Here is a 22,929-nt window from a genome sequence, read left to right as displayed (position 1 = left end):
CATGGCACACTATTAAATTCCCCCTCCATGTACACAGGGATGGTACACCATGAACAAGCCTGCAAAAAAACAAACAGGAAAGACGTGCGGCAACCTTTTTATGCGTCAACTATGTTCATGTCAACATCTTTCTGTCGATGTGGACCGTTAGTGGTTAACCTGAAGACTGGATACTACCACGAGGCCCCATAAGCCGTGACCAAAGATCCTATCCATATGCACTTAAATGACAGTAATAAATAACCGCCACAGTCAGTCCCTACCTGATGCAGAGTTAAGGGCAAATCCGCCATGATTGCAGGCTGATACTATTCATCACCATCAGTGTGCACATGCCCTGAACATTATTGCAAAAGGCGTAATCCCATTGCCAGAGCAAACTGCGCCACCTGCTGGTCTTCCTACACGCCCTCAGTGAACACCGCTGCATGAGGAAATGCGACTGCAATGCATACAACAATGCACCACCTGTACTTGCGCACGCTTAGCTACAGAGCATGCACAGTGCACAAACATACAAAGGAAGCTCTGCAGACTGCCGTCCTGTGCATCCACCCACGCGGACAGTATACACAGGGAGAACCGGATTCTTAATATGTAACCAAATACACATTTGTTGGAGACATACTGTAATAAGCACAAATGCTGTTTAATTGTCTCAATGATCATATAGATAAAAATCTCTATGTATTGTACACAGTAAATAAAAAGTAAAAAAAAATGTAAAAACACAAAAAAAAAAAACAACAACCCAGAACAGCGTTCAGCAACTGATCTTTAAGATCTGAAAAACACAGCTCCAGTTTTAAAACTCCATGACATTGGGGGTTATTCAGATATGACCGCACGGCTGAGAACTCGCAGGCTGGGGGCGATATCGATAGACTTTGTATGCATACGGGCCGTAGTGCGCATGCGTAAAGCGTCCTGTAATAAAATCCTGCTACAGTACTTATTTTATTTTAAATCGCTGGCCATATGCAACTCAACTTAAGAAAGCCGGCATTTGGGGTTAGTAACCGGTCGTTTACTGATAGTGTTACGGAAACCACAGGCACCGAGTAATGGTGCCCATACACTAGTAAGATTTATCGTCAGATCTGGCTGGTTGGAACATAAACATGGTTATGGATGAGTGACAGTTTTTGGCAGTTTTCCAGCATTTCCAAGCAAATGGTCAACTGTCATTTGCTCTCATCCATAACCATGTGTTTGTTCCAACCAGCCAGATCTGAAGATAAATCTGCGTGTGTATGGCCACCTTAGGTCCTGAACTACGCACACACTAGAAAATCATTCTATAGAGAGCGTCTTGCAAATGGGTTTGCAGCAAATCGCCATCCCAAAATTTTGCGGTACTTGTGTAGTTTCACGGCACCAGATAAAATATCGCATGCGATCCGATTGCACCCGATTTTCATGGAAAATAGGACTTTCATACCCCCACTATCCAACTATGAATGGAGCTGATTTTATATAATGTGGCAAGCGCAGCGAGCCACCAAGCCCGAAGCGTGGCGAGCGCAGCGAGGGGACGCGGATTAGTTTACATGTATTGCGCGTCCTTTGTGGCGCGCAATACATGTAACGTCATACGTGTCCCCTCGCTGCGCTCGCCACACTATACAATATCAACTCCATGCATCGTTGGATATTGGCGGTATGAAAAGGTCCCATTTTCCATGAAAATCGGGTGCGATCGGATCGCATGCGATATTTTATCTGGCGCCGTGAAACTACACAAGTACCAATTTTGCAAGCCCTGCTAAGCCATTCCCAGGCTTGCTCGGGACGGAATTTCACTCTGGCAGGGTGGTGCATACCTGATCGCAGGGTTCTGCAATTTCAGCGCGCAGGTCTGAATTACCCCCATTGATTCACATTAAGTTTCTGTAGCTCTATCTGACAAACACAGTGATATTATTACCAGTGACTCACGTTCTATTGAAAATACAAAACTAGAACTCTGGCCGGAATCATCCAACAAACATCCCTGATCTTGTGCTGGACTTTTGGAACTTTGGTGAGAAGAGATAATGGGGTGAAGAGGAACGTAGCTAAACAGATAGTGAGGGGAACATTTACAAAAGATTCTAAAAATGAAAAGGGTGGTGTTGCCCATAGCAACCAACCCAATTCTATCATTCCCTAGGATGCAACCGAGAAATAATACACAGAATCTAATTGGTTGCCATGGACAACATCACCTCTGTTCAATTTTAGAAGCTAGGGTGAATTTACCCCCTAAGAGATAACGTGTATGGGTCCACCCTATTTAGGTCGACATGGCTATGGTCGACACAAGCATTAAGTTGACAATGGCAAGATCGACAATCAAATGGTCCAGAATGTCGACATAGGAACACTCTTAGGGGGGTATCCAATCTCTGGCCGCCGGGCCCTATTCAATGCTGTCTTCCCCGACAGCGTTGAGCAGGGTTTCTCCGAAGAACGAGCCCGACTTCACAAGCTGCTGGGCTCGTTCTGCCGAGAATGTCCGGAAAGTGACGACCACGCCCCCTTCTCGTCCCACTGCAGGCGGGACATTGAATCCCGCCTGCATGTTCTCGGTTGAGCGGACCGAGAACTGGACTGGGTCACGGCGGTCGTGACCTACACATTGAATACCCTCCTTAGTCTCCCACCCACCATGCTGTAGTGGATGGTAGGGCATGAAACACCACCTGTTGGTAGTTCCACCTTTTGACTGTCGAACTTGCCATTATCGACCTAATGTTTGTGTCGACCTTCCAACCCTGTCAACTTTAGACCTATTTCAGGTGTCCACCTAAGCCTGTCTAACCTTCTGCGGTTGTCCCAATGCAGGTCAACCATATCCCAGAGATAACAGCCCATCTCCCTTCATCTGCTACAAACTAGAAATAAATATTTTCAATTTGCAAGACACAACGGAAGCCACAAAAGGACCCCGGAAAGGATTTATAGCAGGAATGTGTTAGAAATTCCAAGAAAAAAAACTTTACTTAATACCGGATCTATATTTGTATCATATTCATTTCATCCAGTACAGATAAAACATTGCATTGTAGAAGCATAAAAAGTAGATTTTTACATTTGTTTAAGTAAACGTCTAGATAAAAAAAAAAACACACACACGCTACAATTTGTAGAGCAAACGGTCATACGCACACTTATGTTATTATTCTCCCAGAAATCCCTGTACCTCCAACATGATGCCGGTAATCCTACTATAAAAGGCACAGCGCAAAGGAGTGCGCATCGTCTAGACGCATTTGATATCCGCCAGTTCCCAGAACGACCGAGGAGACAATAATGTGATTTCTTACCGGTCACTTCAATTACAGGAGAATTTGCAAACGCGCATCACGTACATATTGACAACGGATGCCACCGTGAATTGCAATATTAAATTAGTCGTGCCAATTTCAGAACTCGCAGCATTGTCGTGTGAGTTTTCTACAAACAGCCACATGGTCATGAAAAGTGGTGAAATCATCCCAGACAGCAAAAAGTGGCGATTAAAGGCCTGACCAGTGCGCTAGGCCTCAATGAATCCCCGCATTTGAGTGGATGTGTATGCTTACCCATCCACCCGCATGCCTCCACTCAGGTTGTTCACCATCAAATGATCCCCCCCTCCCATTCATAGATAAAAGTCGGTCTAAACCGACTTTTATCCTGGCCGGAGATGGCCAAATTAGGGGCAGACACCCCAGGGTACGCCCAGGATTTCTATGGGCATGCTCATAAACCGCTGGCCATTCCCCTGTTTCTCCACGTGCCTGCCCCCTTCCCTCCCATTCACTAAGGGGGTGTGCACATGCGCAAACCCACACCATCGGCCAGGGGGGGCAATGCAGCCCGCTATGAGCGGGTCTGAATCATCCCCGAAGTTACGAGGCTTTAAGTAGTGACGCCAACCGCATCCCTCCTCTGTATTGGCCGAATTATGCCACTTGCACTGGATGATCATTCATTGGGAGATGTGACCAGCTGTCCTGCACTGTCCAATTATATTTTTACCCTTGAAAATGGCTTTACCTGCTTCTTCATTTGCTGAGGTAAATGCAGACAACTAACCCCCCCCCCCCCCCCCCCCCAGCACATTCATTTTTTGGAAAAATAGAATGCTAGTTTGGAATTAAATTGCAAATGCAATTTTCTTAGTGAATTTCACGGCAAAAATACCTCAGGAGCGAACATGCTCTTAATTGAATGACCCCTGACTCTGTCCCACTCCGTTGTCATGCTATCCCCTATGGAAAACCCCATCTGCCCTGCCCTCAACCAAGAGAAGCGTCATAACTGGAGCAATAATCATAGATTGCATCTAATCACCAGCAACCAATGCTTTATAAATAGTACTGTAAATGTCTGTAGGGCACATCTGTTTGCTGTAGAGCACAGGTACACTTTAATAGTTAGCCAAACAAATGGCTGCCCCTTTTCACTGTAGGGCACAGGTGAACTTTCATGGTTGACCTACAAAATGGCTGCTCTGCTCACTGTAGGGCCCAGGTCAGTGGCGCCCCCCCCCCCCCCCCCGCGCCAAGCACCCCTACCCCCCCACCGCCCATGCAACCCTCCCCCAATCCCCCACAGGCTTACATATCGCGCTGGTCCCGGCGGCTCCGTTCTTCTGCTGAGGACCACCACAAAATGGCCGTCCCCATACAGCAGACAGTTTCAGAGAATTGTGTGCTATATGGGGGTGGCCATTTTGTGGTGGTCCTCAGAAGAAGAACGTAGCCGCCGGGACCAGCGAGATAGGTAAAGGTAAGTCTGCGGGGGATTGGAGGGGGTTTAACTATAGCACCGCAGCCCCCGGCTACCCCACATGCACAGCGCACACCCCCCCCCGCGGTGGCGGGGGCTGCGGTGCTATAGTTACGCCGCTGGCCCAGGTGTACTTTAATGGTTGGCCTACAAAATGGCTGCTCTGCTCACTGTAGAGCCCATCTGCTTACTGTAGGGCGCAGATGTACCTTAATGGTTGGCCTACAAAATGGCTGCCCCTGCTCACTGGAGAGCAGAGGTACACTTGCTCAATCACGGGGAAGATTGCCAGACCTGCACTGGGAGACCTGTTCTGCAAATTATTTTGGGAAGCTGAATACCCTATCTTGTTGGAAAGAGCACATCCTATTACCTGGTAGTAAAAAACATGGGAGTAAAATAAAAACAGAGCAAAGATGAAATAAACAAACAAACAAACCCCATCTTCAATAAATACTGCGCATCTCCTGAACGGGAAATGCACCATTTTGCCCATTATTCTCTGTGACTTTCCAAGCACACAGATATTCCTTCAAAATGATGACTGAATACTATGGTTCTTAATGTCGCACATTATGATATAGGATAGGATTACTAATTAACCCAAGTTCCAGGAAAGCCACAGCTGAGGCGTGTACACGTCACATCTAACATGCCGGCGTGATGGGAGAAAGGTGAAGAGTGAGAGGAGGACAGTGGACTGAGAGGCGGCACATAAGGTGGACAGGAATGTGACAGGTTTTCTTGGTGTAGTGCGCCGTATATCTGAGTGTTCCTGAAGGCACAGTGAGTTCTCATACAAGTGACACGGAACCCATGTTTACATCGCCCTAGCAAGAGGAGGGCCGTCCTGCTGGGGGACTCAGAACATTCTATGAGGCTTTGATGCGTACTCAGGCCAGTTGTAGACATCGGGTAAGAAAGAATCATAGTCCGTACTCCACACTTTAGAGCGAATGTAGGCGTTCTTATCCAGCGGTTCCGGGTACTGGAAAGCCATGCCATTCCTGTATACAAACTCCATAACCTGAAAATGAAGAAAAATGAACATGAACAAAAATGATTTTTTTCTTTGCTTTCTACATTTTTAGAACTTTTTTAACTATAAAAAAAAAATGTGATCTACCGGCTGACCCTCTCTAACCGGCCGATTCTGGGCTATCTTAGATTACCGGTTGATGGTAGGAGAGAACTGATCCGATCAGCAGAGTTGCCCAATATAAGCAGAGTCCTATCCTTCTATATTAAAGGTTTCTGCATCAATAGTGGAGCAACAATGTTTAGTATGGCGATTAATGACATAGGCCGGTGAGATCCACCAGAAGTAACCACAGGAAGAGCCACATACAGGATGATGTAAGGAGATAGTCACAGGAGACCACATCTTTTCTATTTGTTGGACAGATGTGACACCCCAAATGTATGGTGGAACATCGAACGTTCTGAATGATCACATGATCTGCAGATTACTGTTCCTAAATCTCTCTGTGAATTATGGTGCACTTTAAGCTTTGTATTAAGGATAATGACACAGAGTACAGACTTGTATAAAGGTATAATAAATAAGGGCCAGTATCTCAACAACTGTAATCTAAGGTTTACCAATTATCATAGGTCCACACTGGCATTGGATTGGTATTCTGTTATTATTATTGTATCCTGCGTCCACATAGGACGATGAATGCGGAACACTCATAATACGTTACCATATCATTTGCACCTACTTTTACAGCAATGCAAACAGAGACTTCTCTGATGTTTGAAAGTGGTGGGTACAATCGTCCCTGAGCCAGCTCCTCATCAGTCAGCTGTTCTGCCAGAGCCTATAAGAGAACAAACATTAGGCAGTGACAATATGGATACTACAGTCAGCTGGTACAGTCTGTGGTCTGGTGTGCGATGGGACCCTGCTACAGGGGATACTACAGTCAGCTGGTACAGCCTGTGGCCTGGTGTGCGATGGGACCCTGCTACAGGGGATACTACAGTCAGCTGGTACAGCCTGTGGCCTGGTGTGCGATGGGACCCTGCTACAGGGGATACTACAGTCAGCTGGTACAGCCTGTGGCCTGGTGTGCGATGGGACCCTGCTACAGGGGATACTACAGTCAGCTGGTACAGCCTGTGGTCTGGTGAGTGATGGGACCCCGCTACAGGGGATACTACAGTCAGCTGGTACAGCCTGTGGCCTGGTGTGTGATGGGACCCTGCTACAGGGGATACTAGTCAGCTGGTACAGCCTGTGGCCTGGTGTGCGATGGGACCCCGTTACAGGGGATACTACAGTCAGCTGGTACAGCCTGTGGCCTGATGAGTGATAGGACCCTGCTACAGGGGATACTACAGTCAGCTGGTACAGCCTGTAGCCTGGTGTGAGATGGGACCCCGCTACAGGGGATACTACAGTCAGCTGGTACAGCCTGTGGCCTGGTGAGTGATGGGACCCTGCTACAGGGGAAACTACAGTCAGCTGGTACAGCCTGTGGCCTGGTGTGTGATGGGATCTGGCTGCAGGGGATACTACAGTCAGCTGGTACAGCCTGTGGCCTGGTGTGTGGTGGGACCCTGCTACAGGGGATACTACAGTCAGCTGGTACAGCCTGTGGCTTGGTGTGCGATGGGACCCTGCTACAGAGGATACTACAGTCAGCTGGTACAGCCTGTAGCCTGGTGTGAGATGGGACCCTGCTACAGGGGATACTACAGTCAGCTGTTACAGCCTGTGGCCTGATGAGTGATAGGACCCTGCTACAGGGGATACTACAGTCAGCTGGTACAGCCTGTGGCCTGATGAGTGATAGGACCCTGCTACAGGGGATACTACAGTCAGCTGGTACAGCCTGTGGTCTGGTGAGCGATGGGACCCTGCTACAGGGGATACTACAGTCAGCTGGTACAGCCTGTGGCCTGGTGAGTGATGGGACCCTGCTACAGGGGATACTACAGTCAGCTGGTACAGCCTGTGGCCTGGTGTGAGATGGGACCCTGCTACAGTGGATACTACAGTCAGCTGGTACAGCCTGTGGTCTGGTGAGTGATGGAATCCTGCTACAGGGGATACTACAGTCAGCTGGTACAGCCTGTGGCCTGGTGTGTGATGGGACCCTGCTACAGGGGATACTAGTCAGCTGGTACAGCCTGTGGTCTGGTGAGTGATGGGACCCTGCTACAGGGATACTACAGTCAGCTGGTACAGCCTGTGGCCTGGTGTGCGATGGGACCCTGCTACAGGGGATACTACAGTCAGCTGGTACAGCCTGTGGCCTGGTGTGTGATGGGACCCTGCTACAGGGGATACTAGTCAGATGGTACAGCCTGTGGCCTGGTGAGCATTGGGACCCTGCTACAGGGGATACTAGTCAGATGGTACAGCCTGTGGCCTGGTGAGCATTGGGACCCTGCTACAGGGGATACTAGTCAGATGGTACAGCCTGTGGCCTGGTGAGCATTGGGACCCTGCTACAGGGGATACTAGTCAGCTGGTACAGCCTGTGGCTTGGTGTGCGATGGGACCCTGCTACAGGGGATACTACAGTCAGCTGGTACAGCCTGTGGCCTGGTGTGCGATGGGACCCTGCTACAGGGGATACTACAGTCAGCTGGTACAGCCTGTGGTCTGGTGAGTGATGGGACCCTGCTACAGGGGATACTAGTCAGCTGGTACAGCCTGTGGTCTGGTGAGTGATGGGACCCTGCAACAGGGGATACTACAGTCAGCTGGTACAGCCTGTGGCTTGGTGTGAGATGGGACCCTGCTACAGGGGATACTAGTCAGATGGTACAGCCTGTGGCCTGGTCAGCATTGGGACCCTGCTACAGGGGATACTAGTCAGCTGGTACAGCCTGTGGCCTGGTGTGTGGTGGGACCCTGCTACAGGGGATACTACAGTCAGCTGGTACAGCCTGTGGCCTGGTGTGCGATGGGACCCTGCTACAGGGGATACTACAGTCAGCTGGTACAGCCTGTGGCCTTGTGAGTGATGGGACCCTGCTACAGGGGATACTACAGTCAGCTGGTACAGCCTGTGGCCTGGTGTGTGATGGGACCCTGCTACAGGGGATACTACAGTCAGCTGGTACAGTCTGTGGTCTGGTGTGCGATGGGACCCTGCTACAGGGGATACTACAGTCAGCTGGTACAGCCTGCGGTCTGGTGAGTGATGGGACCCTGCTACAGGGGATACTACAGTCAGCTGGTACAGCCTGTGGCCTGGTGTGAGATGGGACCCTGCTACAGGGGATACTACAGTCAGCTGTTACAGCCTGCGGTCTGGTGAGCATTGGGACCCTGCTACAGGGGATACTACAGTCAGCTGGTACAGCCTGTGGCCTGGTGTGTGATGGGACCCTGCTACAGGGGATACTAGTCAGATGGTACAGCATGTGGCCTGGTGAGCATTGGGACCCTGCTACAGGGGATACTAGTCAGATGGTACAGCCTGTGGCCTGGTCAGCATTGGGACCCTGCTACAGGGGATACTAGTCAGCTGGTACAGCCTGTGGTCTGGTGTGAGATGGGACCCCGCTACAGGGGATACTACAATCAGCTGGTACAGTCTGTGGCCTCGTGTGAAATGGGATCCTGCTACAGGGGATACTACAGTCAGCTGGTACAGCCTGTGGCCTAATATGCGATGGGACCCTGCTACAGGGGATACTACAGTCAGCTGGTACAGCCTGTGGCCTGGTGTGCGATGGGATCCTGCTACAGGGGATACTACAGTCAGCTGGTACAGCCTGTGGCCTTGTGAGTGATGGGACCCTGCTACAGGGGATACTACAGTCAGCTGGTACAGCCTGTGGCCTGGTGTGAGATGGGACCTCACTGCAGGGGATACTAGTCATCTGGTACAGTCTGTGGCCTGGTGTGCGATGGGATCTGGCTGCAGGGGATACTACAGTCAGCTCATACAGCCTGTGGCCTGGTGTGCGTTGTGACCCCGCTACAAGGGATACTACAGTCAGCTGGTACAGCCTGTGGCCTAATATGTGATGGGACCTTGCTACAGGGGATACTACAGTCAGCTGGTACAGCCTGTGGCATGGTGTGTGATGGGACCCTGCTACAGGGGATACTACAGTCAGCTGGTACAGTCTGTGGCCTGATGTGCGATGGGACCCTGCTACAGGGGATACTACAGTCAGCTGGTACAGCCTGTGGTCTGGTGAGCATTGGGACCCTGCTACAGGGGATACTACAGTCAGCTGGTACAGCCTGTGGCTTGGTGTGAGATGGGACCCTGCTACAGGGGATACTAGTCAGCTGGTACAGCCTGTGGCCTTGTGTGAGATGGGACCCTGCTACAGGGGTAAACCAGCTTCTGTCATTTTACAGGCTGTGCCAGACCCAAAGCAATGTACATTTTGAAGCATAGCAGCTATGGTGAGCACAAAGCATTTTTGAAAAGTGATGCAAGAGGTCACACAGCGGGTACGATAATGGGAATGTAGTTTAGGCAGGCTACCATACCATTCCTTCAAACCGAGACACTCAGGGATTACACAGGTTTTGTGGCTGTTTAGAACCAGGAGGAGAAATGCAGCCACAGAATTGGTGTAATTCATTAATATCCTGGTTTAAAGGTATAACCTAATTATAGGCCCTATGCAGAACCTCAAAGTATAGACCAGAGCCCACTAATTGTGAGGTCCCCTTAATTTTGGTAAAACAAAGTGCCCCGATTACACCACTACGTCAATCCACGGCTGTCAAACTGTGTTTAAGAAAAAGCCATAGGTAACAGGTTATATATTTACTAATATAGATCACAGGATTATACTTTGACACCACTTGCGTAGCAGTAATAAACGGCTACACACGCAGGATTTTATTTCTGGAAGAACTTTGGAATAAGTGCGAGAATAAATCAGGTTCAAAGAACTTCACGAAGAAGGTTTGTGCCAACATGCAACATACAAACACATATGACACCCCAAACATGCACACAGACACACACTATACAAAACAAGATCTAAACAGTGAGGATTTTCTCAAAAAATATTGCTTCCTTTTATTTTTACGGGAAATATCTGTGCAGTGCTGCGTGCTGGGCGATCTTGTTGAGCATACTGAGCTACCTAGCATCGCTCAGCACACAGCACTGCACAGAAGAGTCTAAGGCAGGCATGTCCAAACTGTGGCCTTCCAGCTATTATGAAACGACACATCCCAGCATGCCATAGTTTGAACGTTCCCTAATAGCAAAACTGTGGCAAGGCATGATGGGACTTGTAGTTTCACAACAGCTGGAGGGCCATAGTTTGTACATGCCTGGTCTAAGGGATATATTTACTAAAGTTCAATTTTAGTTGATGCAGGTTGATGGACTGGAAAAAAAAAGTTTTAATAATAATATTATATAAAAAAAAACTGGTACTTGTTTAGTTTCACGGCGGCATTTCCCAGCAGATCACATCATATGCAAATCACATGCAAATATATCCTCGATTTGCATGCAATTTGCATACGATTCGATCCGCGATAAGATTTAGCACACCCCCACTATCCACGTCAGCCCGAAGCGTGGCGAGCATAGCGGTAATGCGGTAAGTGTCCTCCTGACATGTTCATACCCCCAGTATCCACGTTGGCACAGAGTTGATTTTATAAAGTGTGGCGAGCGGTCGGGAGGACACTTACCGCATCCCCACGTGGGACACACTGCGCTTGCCACGGGCTGACGTGGATAGTGGGGGTGTGTTAACTCGCATTGCAGATCGAATCGTATGCAAATCATATGCAAATATCGCATACGATCTGCTGGGAAGTGCCGCCGTGAAACTAAACAAGTACCAAAAAAAACTCCCCAAAAAAAGATCAACATCAACCAAAATCGACAATTACGCAAATATACCCCTAAAAGAGGACACTCTCTATAATGACCCACTCACCTTTGCAGCCTCAAGAAATACACGATCACTTATATGTCGAACCCCACTCAGGATAACCGCTAGAGCGACACCTGGTGACAAAATAAAGTCAGGCGGTGTCATTAGTAAGGTAAAGTGGACAATCAGTACACAAAAACATTGGTCACTTACAAAAATTTTATATGATACAGGGTCCTTGGAAGGAGTGCAGGATAAGTGGGAAAAATTAAAAAGTGCAATTCTAAAAGCAACAGAACTTTGTGTCAAAAGAGTTAGGAAAAACACAAGAAAAAGAAAGCCATTGTGGTTTGCAAAAGAAGTAGCAAGTATTGTGAATGCAAAAAAGTTGGCCTTTAAGAAATTTAAGCAGACGCAGAAGAATGAGGACAAAGAGGTGTATCTTGTTAGACAGAAGGAGGCTAAGAAGGTAATCAGATGTGCAAAAGCACAGGCTGAAGAGAAAATGGCCCTCTCAGTGGGTAAAGGGGGGAAAACTTTTTTTAGGTATATAAGTGAAAGGAGAAAAACAAAAAGTGGAATAATTAGACTGAAGACAGAGAGTGGAAGTTTTCTTGAGGGGGACAATGTAATAGCAGATGATATTAATAATTATTTCTGCTCAGTATTCACTGCTGAAAGAGAGGGGAAGGGGCCACAGTTAAGTTGCAAGTATAGTCAGAAAACTGAGGGAGAGACAAGTACATTTACAGAGGAGAAGGTCCTCACAGAACTCTCAAAACTGAAAGTGGATAAATCAATGGGGCCAGATGGGATACATCCAAGGATACTAAAAGAGCTTAAAGGGGAGCTGGTAAAACCAATAACAGAATTATTCAACCAGTCACTAGCTACTGGAGTAATCCCAGAGGACTGGAAAACAGCGAATGTAGTCCCACTGCACAAAAGTGGAAGCAAGGAAGAGGTAAGCAACTATCGACCAGTGAGCCTTACATCAGTAGTAGGGACATTGATGGAAACACTCTTAAAACAAAGAGTTGTAGAATATCTAAAAACCAGCAATTTACAGGATCCAAAACAGCATGGGTTTACTGGGGGAAGATCATGTCAAACAAATCTTATTGACTTTTTTGACTGGGTGACTAAAGTAATAGATCAAGGTGGGGCTGTAGATGTAGCTTATCTAGACTTTAGTAAAGCTTTTGACACTGTCCCACATCGCAGACTGTTAAATAAACTTGAAAGCTTGGGATTGGATTCTAAGATAGTTGAATGGATAAGAGCGTGGTTGCAGGACAGAAAACAGAGAGTTGTAGTAAACGGAGTACAGTCAAAGGAGGGAAAGGTTACAAGTGGAGTACCCCAGGGATCTGTACTTGGACCGGTGCTTTTTAATATCTTTATTGGTGATATTGCAAATGGAATTGAGGGTAAAATGTGCCTTTTTGCAGATGACACAAAGGTATGCAACAGGGTAGACACACCAGGAGGGGTAAAACAAATGATTGAGGATCTAGGCAGATTAGAGAAATGGTCAAGAGAATGGCAACTACAGTTTAATGCCAAAAAATGCAAAATCATGCACTTGGGTCTCAGAAATCCAAAGACTCAATATAGTATAAATGGCACTATAATGGAAACTACAGAGGAAGAGAGGGATCTAGGTGTCACTATTTCAGGGGACTTAAAAGCAGGTAGGAAAAGTAACAAAGCAATGAAGAAGGCAAGTCAGATGCTTGGTTGCATAGGGAGAGGTATCAGCAGTAGATAGAAAGAAGTAATAATGCCACTGTATAGGTCATTGGTACGACCTCACCTAGAGTATTGTGTTCAGTTCTGGAGGCCATATCTCCAGAAGGATATAAATACATTAGAGACTGTACAAAGAAGAGCAACTAAAATGGTGCATGGCCTACATCACAAAACGTACCAGGAAAGACTAAAAGATCTTAATATGTATACTTTAGAGCAGAGAAGGGAAAGGGGGGACATGACAGAAACTTTCAAATATATCAAGGGCTTTAACACGGTACAGGTGGGAGACATTCTTCACAGGAAGAGGAGCAACAGAACACGAGGACATGCACTGAAACTAGAGGGAGGAAGATTCAGGGGAAATGTGAGGAAGAATTTTTTCACAGAAAGAGTAGTAGATAAGTGGAATAGCCTCCCAACAGAGGTGGTAGACGCAAATACAGTAGTACAATTTAAACATGCTTGGGATAAGCATATTGATATCCTTACAAAAAAATAAGGATTAAATATGGTTTGAGGTAACATGTTTAAAAAAAGGGGCAGACTAGATGGGCCAAGTGGTTCTTATCTGCCGTCAAATTCTATGTTTCTATGTCCTTCCAAATAGGCAACTCCATTTATACCGCTTTAACACCGCACCAATAACCCTGGAATGACCCGAGTCACTGTGTGGTGTGAAAAATCTCAGGTCCGGCGACCCAGGTTAAGGGACAGGTTTTACCAGGGTGAGACGCGGGTGTTGCTGGGTAGTGTGAATGGGTAACCCATCAGGACAGGTAGCTCCTCATCCCTCTGCCAATCAGAACCCTGTTTTATATAAGCTTTATGGTTTTATTTTCTTCACATTAATCATTTAATGTTCAGTACCTGAGATCTCACGGAGAACCTGCTGGGGGGGAAGCTCATCAGCGCTCCCATCCCTGCTCCCAGGGATCATGAATGGAGAGTCACCAGTGTTTTTGGTTCCAGTCCTCCCCCCGGTACCCGAGGCTGTTACTCTAACTGTGGGCCCCAGTCTCTATTTATGAGTTGTGAGTTGAGGAAGTTCTCTCCTGTGGCAGTGCCAAGTCTGGGATTGTGGGAGGAACATTCCCTGGACCTCCTCCTTATTGGGCTTGGTTGTGAATAAGTCCAGCAGACAACAGACATTCTATGGAAATTATTTTACATCCATGGCTCATTGCTGTATAGCCTCTTTTTAGATGTTCCCTCCCCCCTGGGACTGCCAGACTGGGCTGTGATTAGCAGGGAGCCAACTTCCTATAGGAAGCCACTCCCTACCCAATAGTCAACCCTTGCCGGATTCTGTGGCTGCAGCCAATGCAGGATATAGAAGCTAGGTGTTTGCATATGCGTTGGCTGCCTGCAGGAGGAGAGGCGAGCCACATCCATTGTGCAGGTGCCAGTGGCTCGCCTCTCCTCCGGACAGGCAGCACAACAAGCAACATCCCCCCTTCCCCAGGTAGAAGCCGCCGCTGGTCCTGACTGAGTATTATCTTATTACTTTGTAGTAGCTTTTAAAACCAGAGACAGAGGTTCCCAAACACCATCCTTAAGGTACTCCAACAGTCCCGTATGAGTATACCCAAGTCTCAGCACAGATTAAAAAATTGACTGAGCTACTAAATTAGTCACCTGTGTACAGGCATGTCTAAACTTAAAACCTTGACTGTTAGGGTACCTTGAAGACTGCTTTTGCGAACATCTGTAAGCTATTGTCATTAGACAATAATAGGTCAGTACTGACAGTACAGCTTTTTTTCATCCATGCTTGACCAGGTACTCAAAGGGGCTAACAAAAATAGAATTCCTGAAATTCTGGCATCGCCAAAAAGAACAAAAGGTCTGATTCAGGTTTGAGGTTTCCATCACAAAGGTATTAACAGGAAATTACCATTTGGAGGTGTGAACTTGGGAGTTTTTAGGGGAGTGGTCGGAAAAACACAGGAGTATTATGGCAGTTTTTGGGGAGTGTATCTGGCATCAGCTGCAAACTTGTAAGTACGAACATGGCGTCTGTTTGCCACTGCTGTGTCCAATTTGCGATACCATAAGGTACTCCTTAGCTTCTCTGTTCCTCGTTTTTAACCGTGGGCTGTGAATGTGTTTGTGACGACAAATTAGTTTTGTGTTGGCCACGAAGGGCGTCTCTGGTGACTGTTGGGTGACCATGTCACTTGCATTAGCAGTCCTGTAGCTGAGAAAATCACATTGCATCTATGTACAAACATGAATTAGGCTCATAATACAGTCTACGTTTTGTGGCAGAAACACTGGATGGTGCCGCTTAAGGAAGGCCTTATAAATGTATTTATTATCTATTTATACTTGGCGTTGCCTGAGTCTGGTTGTGCAAATAGCACTACTTGAACTTTATCCTTCTTTTGTTTTAAACGTAACCGCTCGCCATGCCCATGGTATGACCGTCCAGTGGCGGATTCAGGGGGGGGGCACCCGGGCACGTGCCCCCCTGTTATTTATTTTGTAGCTGAGGACCAGGGCTTTCCAACGAGCCCAGCCCCGTGTCTCTAGCCCCCCGGGAACCGGAGATATCGCCTGGCAAACCTGTAACGTTTTTTCCCCCATAGGATAATATGGGATCCGTCAATTCCGACCCCCACCCAGTTCCGACGGCTGCCAGTTCCCACCCTGGCATCACAGAAGCTTGTGGTTGATTTCATTCAATTCCAAATCGCTGGGCCTTCAATATGATACCAGGCAGGTCCAAATCGGTCAATCGGTTCCAGAGATATTGCATATAAACTGATTTTTTTATTTTTGAAATGTAATTTCATGGCTGTTCATGTTCTTTGAGGGCAGATTACTCTGGAACCAAAAGTTCCAGTTTCACTGGACCAAAATCATTCAAAGCCCACTCAAAAGTTCTTCAATATAATACTTGTCTCATGTAAATGGGTCAGTTGGTTCCGAAGATATAGCCGGTTAAATGAGATAACTGGTTAAAGGGGGGAGGGGTGGTTTTCTCTCCCCCTCACACCAGAAAATGCAGGGACTAGGCTGGTGTAAAAGGGGCCAACCTGGGAATGCATTTTCTGGTGTGAAAGGGGTATTATTTCAAATAGCCGGGACCTGCAGTGCTCTGAATACAGCCAGGCTCTGCCACTGTCAGTGGCTATCACTTCTGCTGTCCCCCATTTACCACGAGCAAGTATTCCCCCTTGGCAATGAGCATGTAATCCCACATGGCAACAAGCATGGAACCTCTGGCAATGAGCATGGAACCCTTGGCAATGAGCATGTAGAGAAGCAGCACTTATGTAGCATAATTTTTAATAGGCATTATGGTGTTTGGCATAACACATAATGGACATAATGACGTGTAATTTAACGTGTAATGGACATTATGGTGTAAATGTTTAATGCGAGCCTTTGGTGGACAATGTCCCTGTTTATGAAGTGTATTGTGAATTTTGGCTTAATCTGTGTGGCATTATGTGAATGCTGGCTCAATCCATGTGGCATTATGCGAATTTTGTCTCAATCCGTGTGGCATTATGTGAATTTTGGCTCAATCCATGTGGCATTATGGGAATTTTGGCTCAATCCGTGTGGCATTATGTGAATTTTTTCCCAATCCGTGTGGCATTATGCGAATTTTGGCTCAATCCGTGTGTGTTATTATGTAACTTTTGGCTCAATCCATGTGGCATTATGTGAATTTTGACACAATCCATGTGGCATTATTTGAATTTTGGCTCAATCCATGTGGCATTATGTCAATTTTGGTTCATTCCATTTGGCATCATGTGTAAGGGGCAAGTATAATGGGGTCTAGTATTTTGTTGCATAATGTGTAGAAGTTGTATATGGTGTTGACACGCCACCTGTTGAGTGGCCACACACCCTTTTCCGGAGCGCAACTACATCCTTCACTTTTGTTGCCATGGTGGGCCTGCGTACTTTAAATGCCAGGGCCTATTTTTAATTCCATTCCCACACTCTCCTGCCGCTCTCTTAGCATGTACACTGGCACCACTAACACCGCCCCTCCCCCACCCAAACCCTTTTTTATCATGGTGCCCCCCCTGTCATTTTATCCTGGATCCGCCCCTGTGACCGGCATACACCTGTGTGTCGGGGGCTCCTGGATCTGACCAGTTTTTTTTTCTTAAACCCCATGTCCGCTACCCCCGCTATATTATGCAACTTTGCCATATCTTGCTTCCTGACCCACTTTGTTTATTGGCCGGACCCCTTTTTGGGCCTGCGGGGGTGATAGGGGTGTCTTACCCCCACAGTATTTCCCAAGATCGAGAGAAATTGATACAGATAGGAAAAATTTCCTTGCGTTAAAATGGGTTGGGATCATTTGGTCTTCAGCATTATGGTCGACAGTCATTAGGTCGACATGGAAAAAGGTAGACATAGGTTTAGGGCGACATGTTTCTAGGTCGAAAGGTCATTAGTTAGACATTGTCTAGGTCAACAGTCCAAAGGTAGACATCCGGTTTTTCATAGTTTTTTGACCTGAAGGTCAACAATGCGTCGGGCACGGTGCCTCACTACGCTCGGCAAACTATTTTATTCTCCCACCACGTACTAGTGGATGGTAGGGCATGAAATACCGCATGTCGGCACATGTTGGCTGAAAAAACAGCGGAGAACTCCATGTCGACCTTTTGACTGTCGACCTAGACAGTCGAACTAATGACCTGTTGAACGAACGAGCTGTCGAACTAATGACCATTTGACCTTTTCCTATGTCGACCATAATGCTGTAGACCAAATGACCGCATCCCGTTAAAATAGACCAATCAGTACCTGGGAAAATGTAGGCATTGTTACCCTGTCCTGGTTTAAATGACCGTCCATCGCTTAAGGTCACTGTATCAAAAGGGCTTCCACTGGCAAAGAGACAGCGTCCCTAGAAGATAGGGGAACATTATTTTTAAAAGAAAAAACACAAAATGTAAAAAGTTTTTCAAAATTAAAATTGGTAAAAATGAAATTTCCGAGGAAGCCAGTCATTGGTTTACCTATATGTGCTGGTCTATCTCAGTAGGTGATCATGCCTACTTACCTCTGTGAAAGTGTACGCTTCCTCCGCTGTGCACTCAGCCTTAGTGGTCGGATTACTGAGCGCAAAGATGATTGGCTTCTCGTTAATTGCGCTCATCGCCCTGATGACATCTTCTGTAAAGTGCTTTCCAGCTCCTGCAACACCTTAAAATGAACAAAAACACAGAACTGTCAGAGGCAGGACGAATACAGTTCTCCATATGTGAAAAGAGGAGTTAAATGTATAAACTTTGGTTCAGTAGAATATGCCGTGGGACCAGGTGCAATGCAGCACCCACACCATTGGTATTTTTGTCCCAGCTACTGAGGACCCTGCACCTTCTACTATATAAAAAACTCAGACTGTAACTTCCTGCTTCCACTAGGTCACTGCCCCTGTCACATGCACCCCTTCCCTCACCTCCTGATAGTAGAAGGTCCTGCAAGGTCCTCGGCTGTGCTGCCGAGGACCTTGCACCTTCTACTATATAACTCTCAGTCTGTAACTTCCTGCTTCAATTAGATCACTGCCCCGTCACATGTAGCCCTTCCTTCACCTCCTGATAATTCTGTGCTGCCGAGGACCTTGCACCTTCTACTATATACCTCTCAGTCTGTAACTTCCTGCTTCAATTAGATCACTGCCCCGTCACATGTAGCCCTTCCTTCACCTCCTGATAATTCTGTGCTGCTGAGGACCCTGCTTCTTTCACAATATAACAGTCACTTCCTGTATAACATTATGCTGCTACTTTCTGAGAACCCATTGGCAAAAGGTTGTTCTAGCTCCTCCCCCTCCACAGAGTTGCAGGTGAGAGGTAAGGAAAGGACTCCCTAAAAATTAGGTGCATCAAACTGTAAAGAGGCCACATGAAGAAGTTGCCCATAACATACTGTACAGTCAACTTCTAAAGTACATTCTATATAAAATGGTAGCTACAATCTTAGTTGCTATTGGCAACTTCACTTGTCCTCTCTGGAAGATTAAACATCTCCCCAGGTGTGTGAGCAGAGCTGACCCCACATTTTCAGAGGTCTTTACCTATAATTGCAGTTGGCTTCAGAACATTGACAGCTTCCAGGAAAGTCTTCACGGAGTGACCTGGAGGAGGATGGGCAAAGGACTCCTGGTTACCGTCCGCTACTTCTTCTCGCCCCTGGAAAAATAAAATAATGAATCCACTTTCTGATCTTGCAGGTGTAAATGCCAAAGAGATCAGCCAGCGATGGCATATACAACTCTCCCTTCCCATGGATTATCTGAAATTATTCTCATTGTTAAAAACAAGATGATGCAAGTTCTGCCTAAGTCCCCTGGCTCCAGCATCTCCTGTCCCAAGTGAGAGACAGGATCATAAACACAGACCAGAACTACAAGACCACAATACAGTAGGTTGTGCAAAGTAACAGGGCCGGAACATTACACACTTTAGTAGAACTGTGCCAATCCCTTTTGCTGACAGTTAAGGGCTGTGCAATTAAACATTTGGGGCGACCACTTCAATTAGGTGCAAACTGGGTTCTGCGAGCATTTCCCATGATGAACTTGCAGTTTTTCCATTTGTAATACAATTTCAACGTGCATTGATTTTCCAGAACAAATTTATTTTAAATCTGTGCACACACCTGCAAGCAGGTGAAAAAGGTAGGAAAATCTCAAGGTAAAAATGTGATGCGGGACAGGTACGTGGATGTATATGTGATGCGGGACAGGTACGTGGAGGTGCGTGTGATGCGGGACAGGTACGTGGAGGTGTATGTGATGCGGGACAGGTACGTGGAGGTGCGTGTGATGCGGGACAGGTACGTGGAGGTGCGTGTGATGCGGGACAGGGACGTGGAGGTGTATGTGATGCTGGACAGGTACGTGGAGGTGTATGTGATGCCGGACAGGTAGGCGGAGGTGCGTGTGATGCCGGACAGGTACGTGGAGGTGTGTGTGATGCGGGACAGGTACGTGGAGGTGTATGTGATGCTGGACAGGTACGTGGAGGTGTGTGTGATGCGGGACAGGTACGTGGAGGTGTATGTGATGCCGGACAGGTCTGTGGAGGTGTATGTGATGCGGGACAGGTACGTGGAGGTGCGTGTGATGCCGGACAGGTAGGCGGAGGTGCGTGTGATGCCGGACAGGTACGTGGAGGTGTGTGTGATGCGGGACAGGTACGTGGAGGTGTATGTGATGCGGGACAGGTACGTGGAGGTGTATGTGATGCGGGACAGGTACGTGGAGGTGTATGTGATGCGGGACAGGGAGGTGTATGTGATGCGGGACAGGTACGTGGAGGTGTATGTGATGCGGGACAGGTACGTGGAGGTGTATGTGATGCGGGACAGGTACGTGGAGGTGTGTGTGATGCGGGACAGGTACATGGAGGTGTGTGTGATGCGGGACAGGTACGTGGAGGTGTATGTGATGCGGGACAGGTCTGTGGAGGTGTATGTGATGCGGGACAGGTACGTGGAGGTGTATGTGATGCGGGACAGGTACGTGGAGGTGTGTGTGATGCGGGACAGGTACGTGGAGGTGTATGTGATGCGGGACAGGGAGGTGTATGTGATGCGGGACAGGTACGTGGAGGTGTATGTGATGCGGGACAGGTACGTGGAGGTGTATGTGATGCGGGACAGGTACATGGAGGTGTGTGTGATGCGGGACAGGTACGTGGAGGTGTATGTGATGCGGGACAGGTACGTGGAGGTGTATGTGATGCGGGACAGGTACGTGGAGGTGTATGTGATGCGGGACAGGTACGTGGAGGTGTGTGTGATGCGGGACAGGTACGTGGAGGTGTATGTGATGCGGGACAGGTACATGGAGGTGTATGTGATGCGGGACAGGTACATAGAGGGGTGTGTCTAGAACAGGGGTAGCCAACTCCAGACCTCGAGAGCTACCAACAGTTAACGCTTTCTAGATCTCCTCACAGAATCACACGTGAAGTAAATTAGCTCCACCTGTGGATCTTTTAAAATGTGTTAGTAATGAGTGCACCTGTGTCCATGTGAGGTGAGCTAGAAAATGTGAACTTTTGGTAGCTCTCGAGGACTGGAGTTGGCTACTACTGTTCTAGACAGTCAAGGTTGAAACTCTCAACATTTCGACAAAAGCTAAAAGGTTGATGCAAGTTTTTTTAGGTTTTTTTTTTGTTGTTGTCAATTTCAACAATTTGTCTTTCCTGTTCCCAACCGGAGACCACTTGGGTCATATAGCATGAAAAAGTACAAAAAAAAAAATACCCATTTGCAATGCGATCACTTGCCAATGTTGACCTTTTTCTCAATGTCGACAAACCCCGACGCTGTGGATCTATCAACCTGATAGCACTGTGTCACATACTATGGCAGTTATACGTTCCTCTACAGCGATAACACCAATACCATGATGCCACAACCCTCACCTGCACCAGCAATCCGAATTTGTCAAACATCCAGATCCTCTCCCGCGCCGCCTCAGCTGATATCCCGTTCTCCATCATTGCCATGACGATGAGGTTTGCAATGCCCAGAGCAGCCTGTGCAGCAGAGAGGATGATGGGTAACATACAAGTGGTGTAAATCAGACCAAGAAACACACAAGACTGACCCACATAAGGCTGTCCTAATTCATAGTGTACTAACACATCCTAATTCATAGTGTACTAACACAATGGCCCTTATTCTGGTTGATTCGGACGGATGCGTATTTCGGACAGGAACCGAGTGTTCTTAGCCCCGCCTACTGTACGGATCGCTCACACTGACCGAATGCGGTAAGAAGCCGAGTGTATGGACCGCGAGTGGATGTTTCATGTGAACACCTCCTCCATCTGTGGGAACTAGGGAGGACAATCCCGGGATCCCAGGATTTTGGCATAAAATCGGCGGGATCTGAATGCCGGGAATGAAGCTTCCAATCCTGGGATTAGTACCCCGTGCAAAATCCTTTTTTTTTAAAAGCCGGGCAGCGCTGAGCACTAGTATATGGCTCAGATGCTGCCCGGCTGACTCTTCTCACCCCCGCTGTTAAGGACAGTGATCTGTGCGGACAGACATGGTGGTGCACAGGCTGTGCAGCGTGACCCCTGACATTACGTCGCTGGCCGCCGCTATGCCTATCACTGTTCTGAACCCGGATGCCCGGCCACACGCCCGCTGTACAGCCCATCCTGCTCCTGCCTGTCACAAGTTCACAACCGAGGTAAGTGACTGCAGTGCACTGTCACTTACAGGGGATGGAGGATTGTCTGGAGTTGGTGGTGGGTTTAGTAGGCATTTATGACATGTGCGGGGTGGGCAGTTTAGGGGGCAGGTTAATTTTTTTTATTAGAGAGGCCAATCCCAAGATTGAGCATCTTTCTATCCCAATTCCCGGGATTGAAAAAATGCCCCGGGATTGGCATCCGTAGTGGGAACCTCCCCCCATCCTCCGATGGTCGCTGACTATCGAATGCTGGACCGAGCGGTCAGGCAGCACCGAGTGCTCCAGACCACTCGGACAATTCTCCTTATGAAAGCAGGGATATGGGCGGGCAGCTGGCATCCCGCTATGTCAGCTGTCCGCCCCCCCACACGTGCGTCACGGCCGGA

General features: G+C 47.7%; 1 protein-coding gene across 1 annotated transcript in view; it reads right to left on the bottom strand.

The window, feature by feature from the left end:
- Window positions 1–22,929, bottom strand: part of ME2 (malic enzyme 2) — a 71,598-nt gene that overhangs the window by 15,326 nt on the left and 33,343 nt on the right. The window contains exons 10-16 of the mRNA XM_083155178.1: window positions 21,762–21,875; window positions 19,403–19,517; window positions 18,383–18,525; window positions 18,124–18,226; window positions 11,650–11,720; window positions 6,483–6,581; window positions 5,652–5,785 (exon numbers count right to left, since the gene is read on the bottom strand). Of these exons, the coding sequence (XP_083011304.1) occupies window positions 5,652–5,785; window positions 6,483–6,581; window positions 11,650–11,720; window positions 18,124–18,226; window positions 18,383–18,525; window positions 19,403–19,517; window positions 21,762–21,875 (779 nt within the window). The remainder of the gene's footprint in view (window positions 1–5,651; window positions 5,786–6,482; window positions 6,582–11,649; window positions 11,721–18,123; window positions 18,227–18,382; window positions 18,526–19,402; window positions 19,518–21,761; window positions 21,876–22,929) is intronic.

The sequence above is a fragment of the Crinia signifera genome, chromosome 1 (assembly GCF_055691185.1).
Source record: "Crinia signifera chromosome 1, ASM5569118v1, whole genome shotgun sequence".
Classification (NCBI taxonomy): Eukaryota; Metazoa; Chordata; class Amphibia; order Anura; family Myobatrachidae; genus Crinia; species Crinia signifera.
This window is presented reverse-complemented; position numbering and strand designations above follow the sequence as displayed.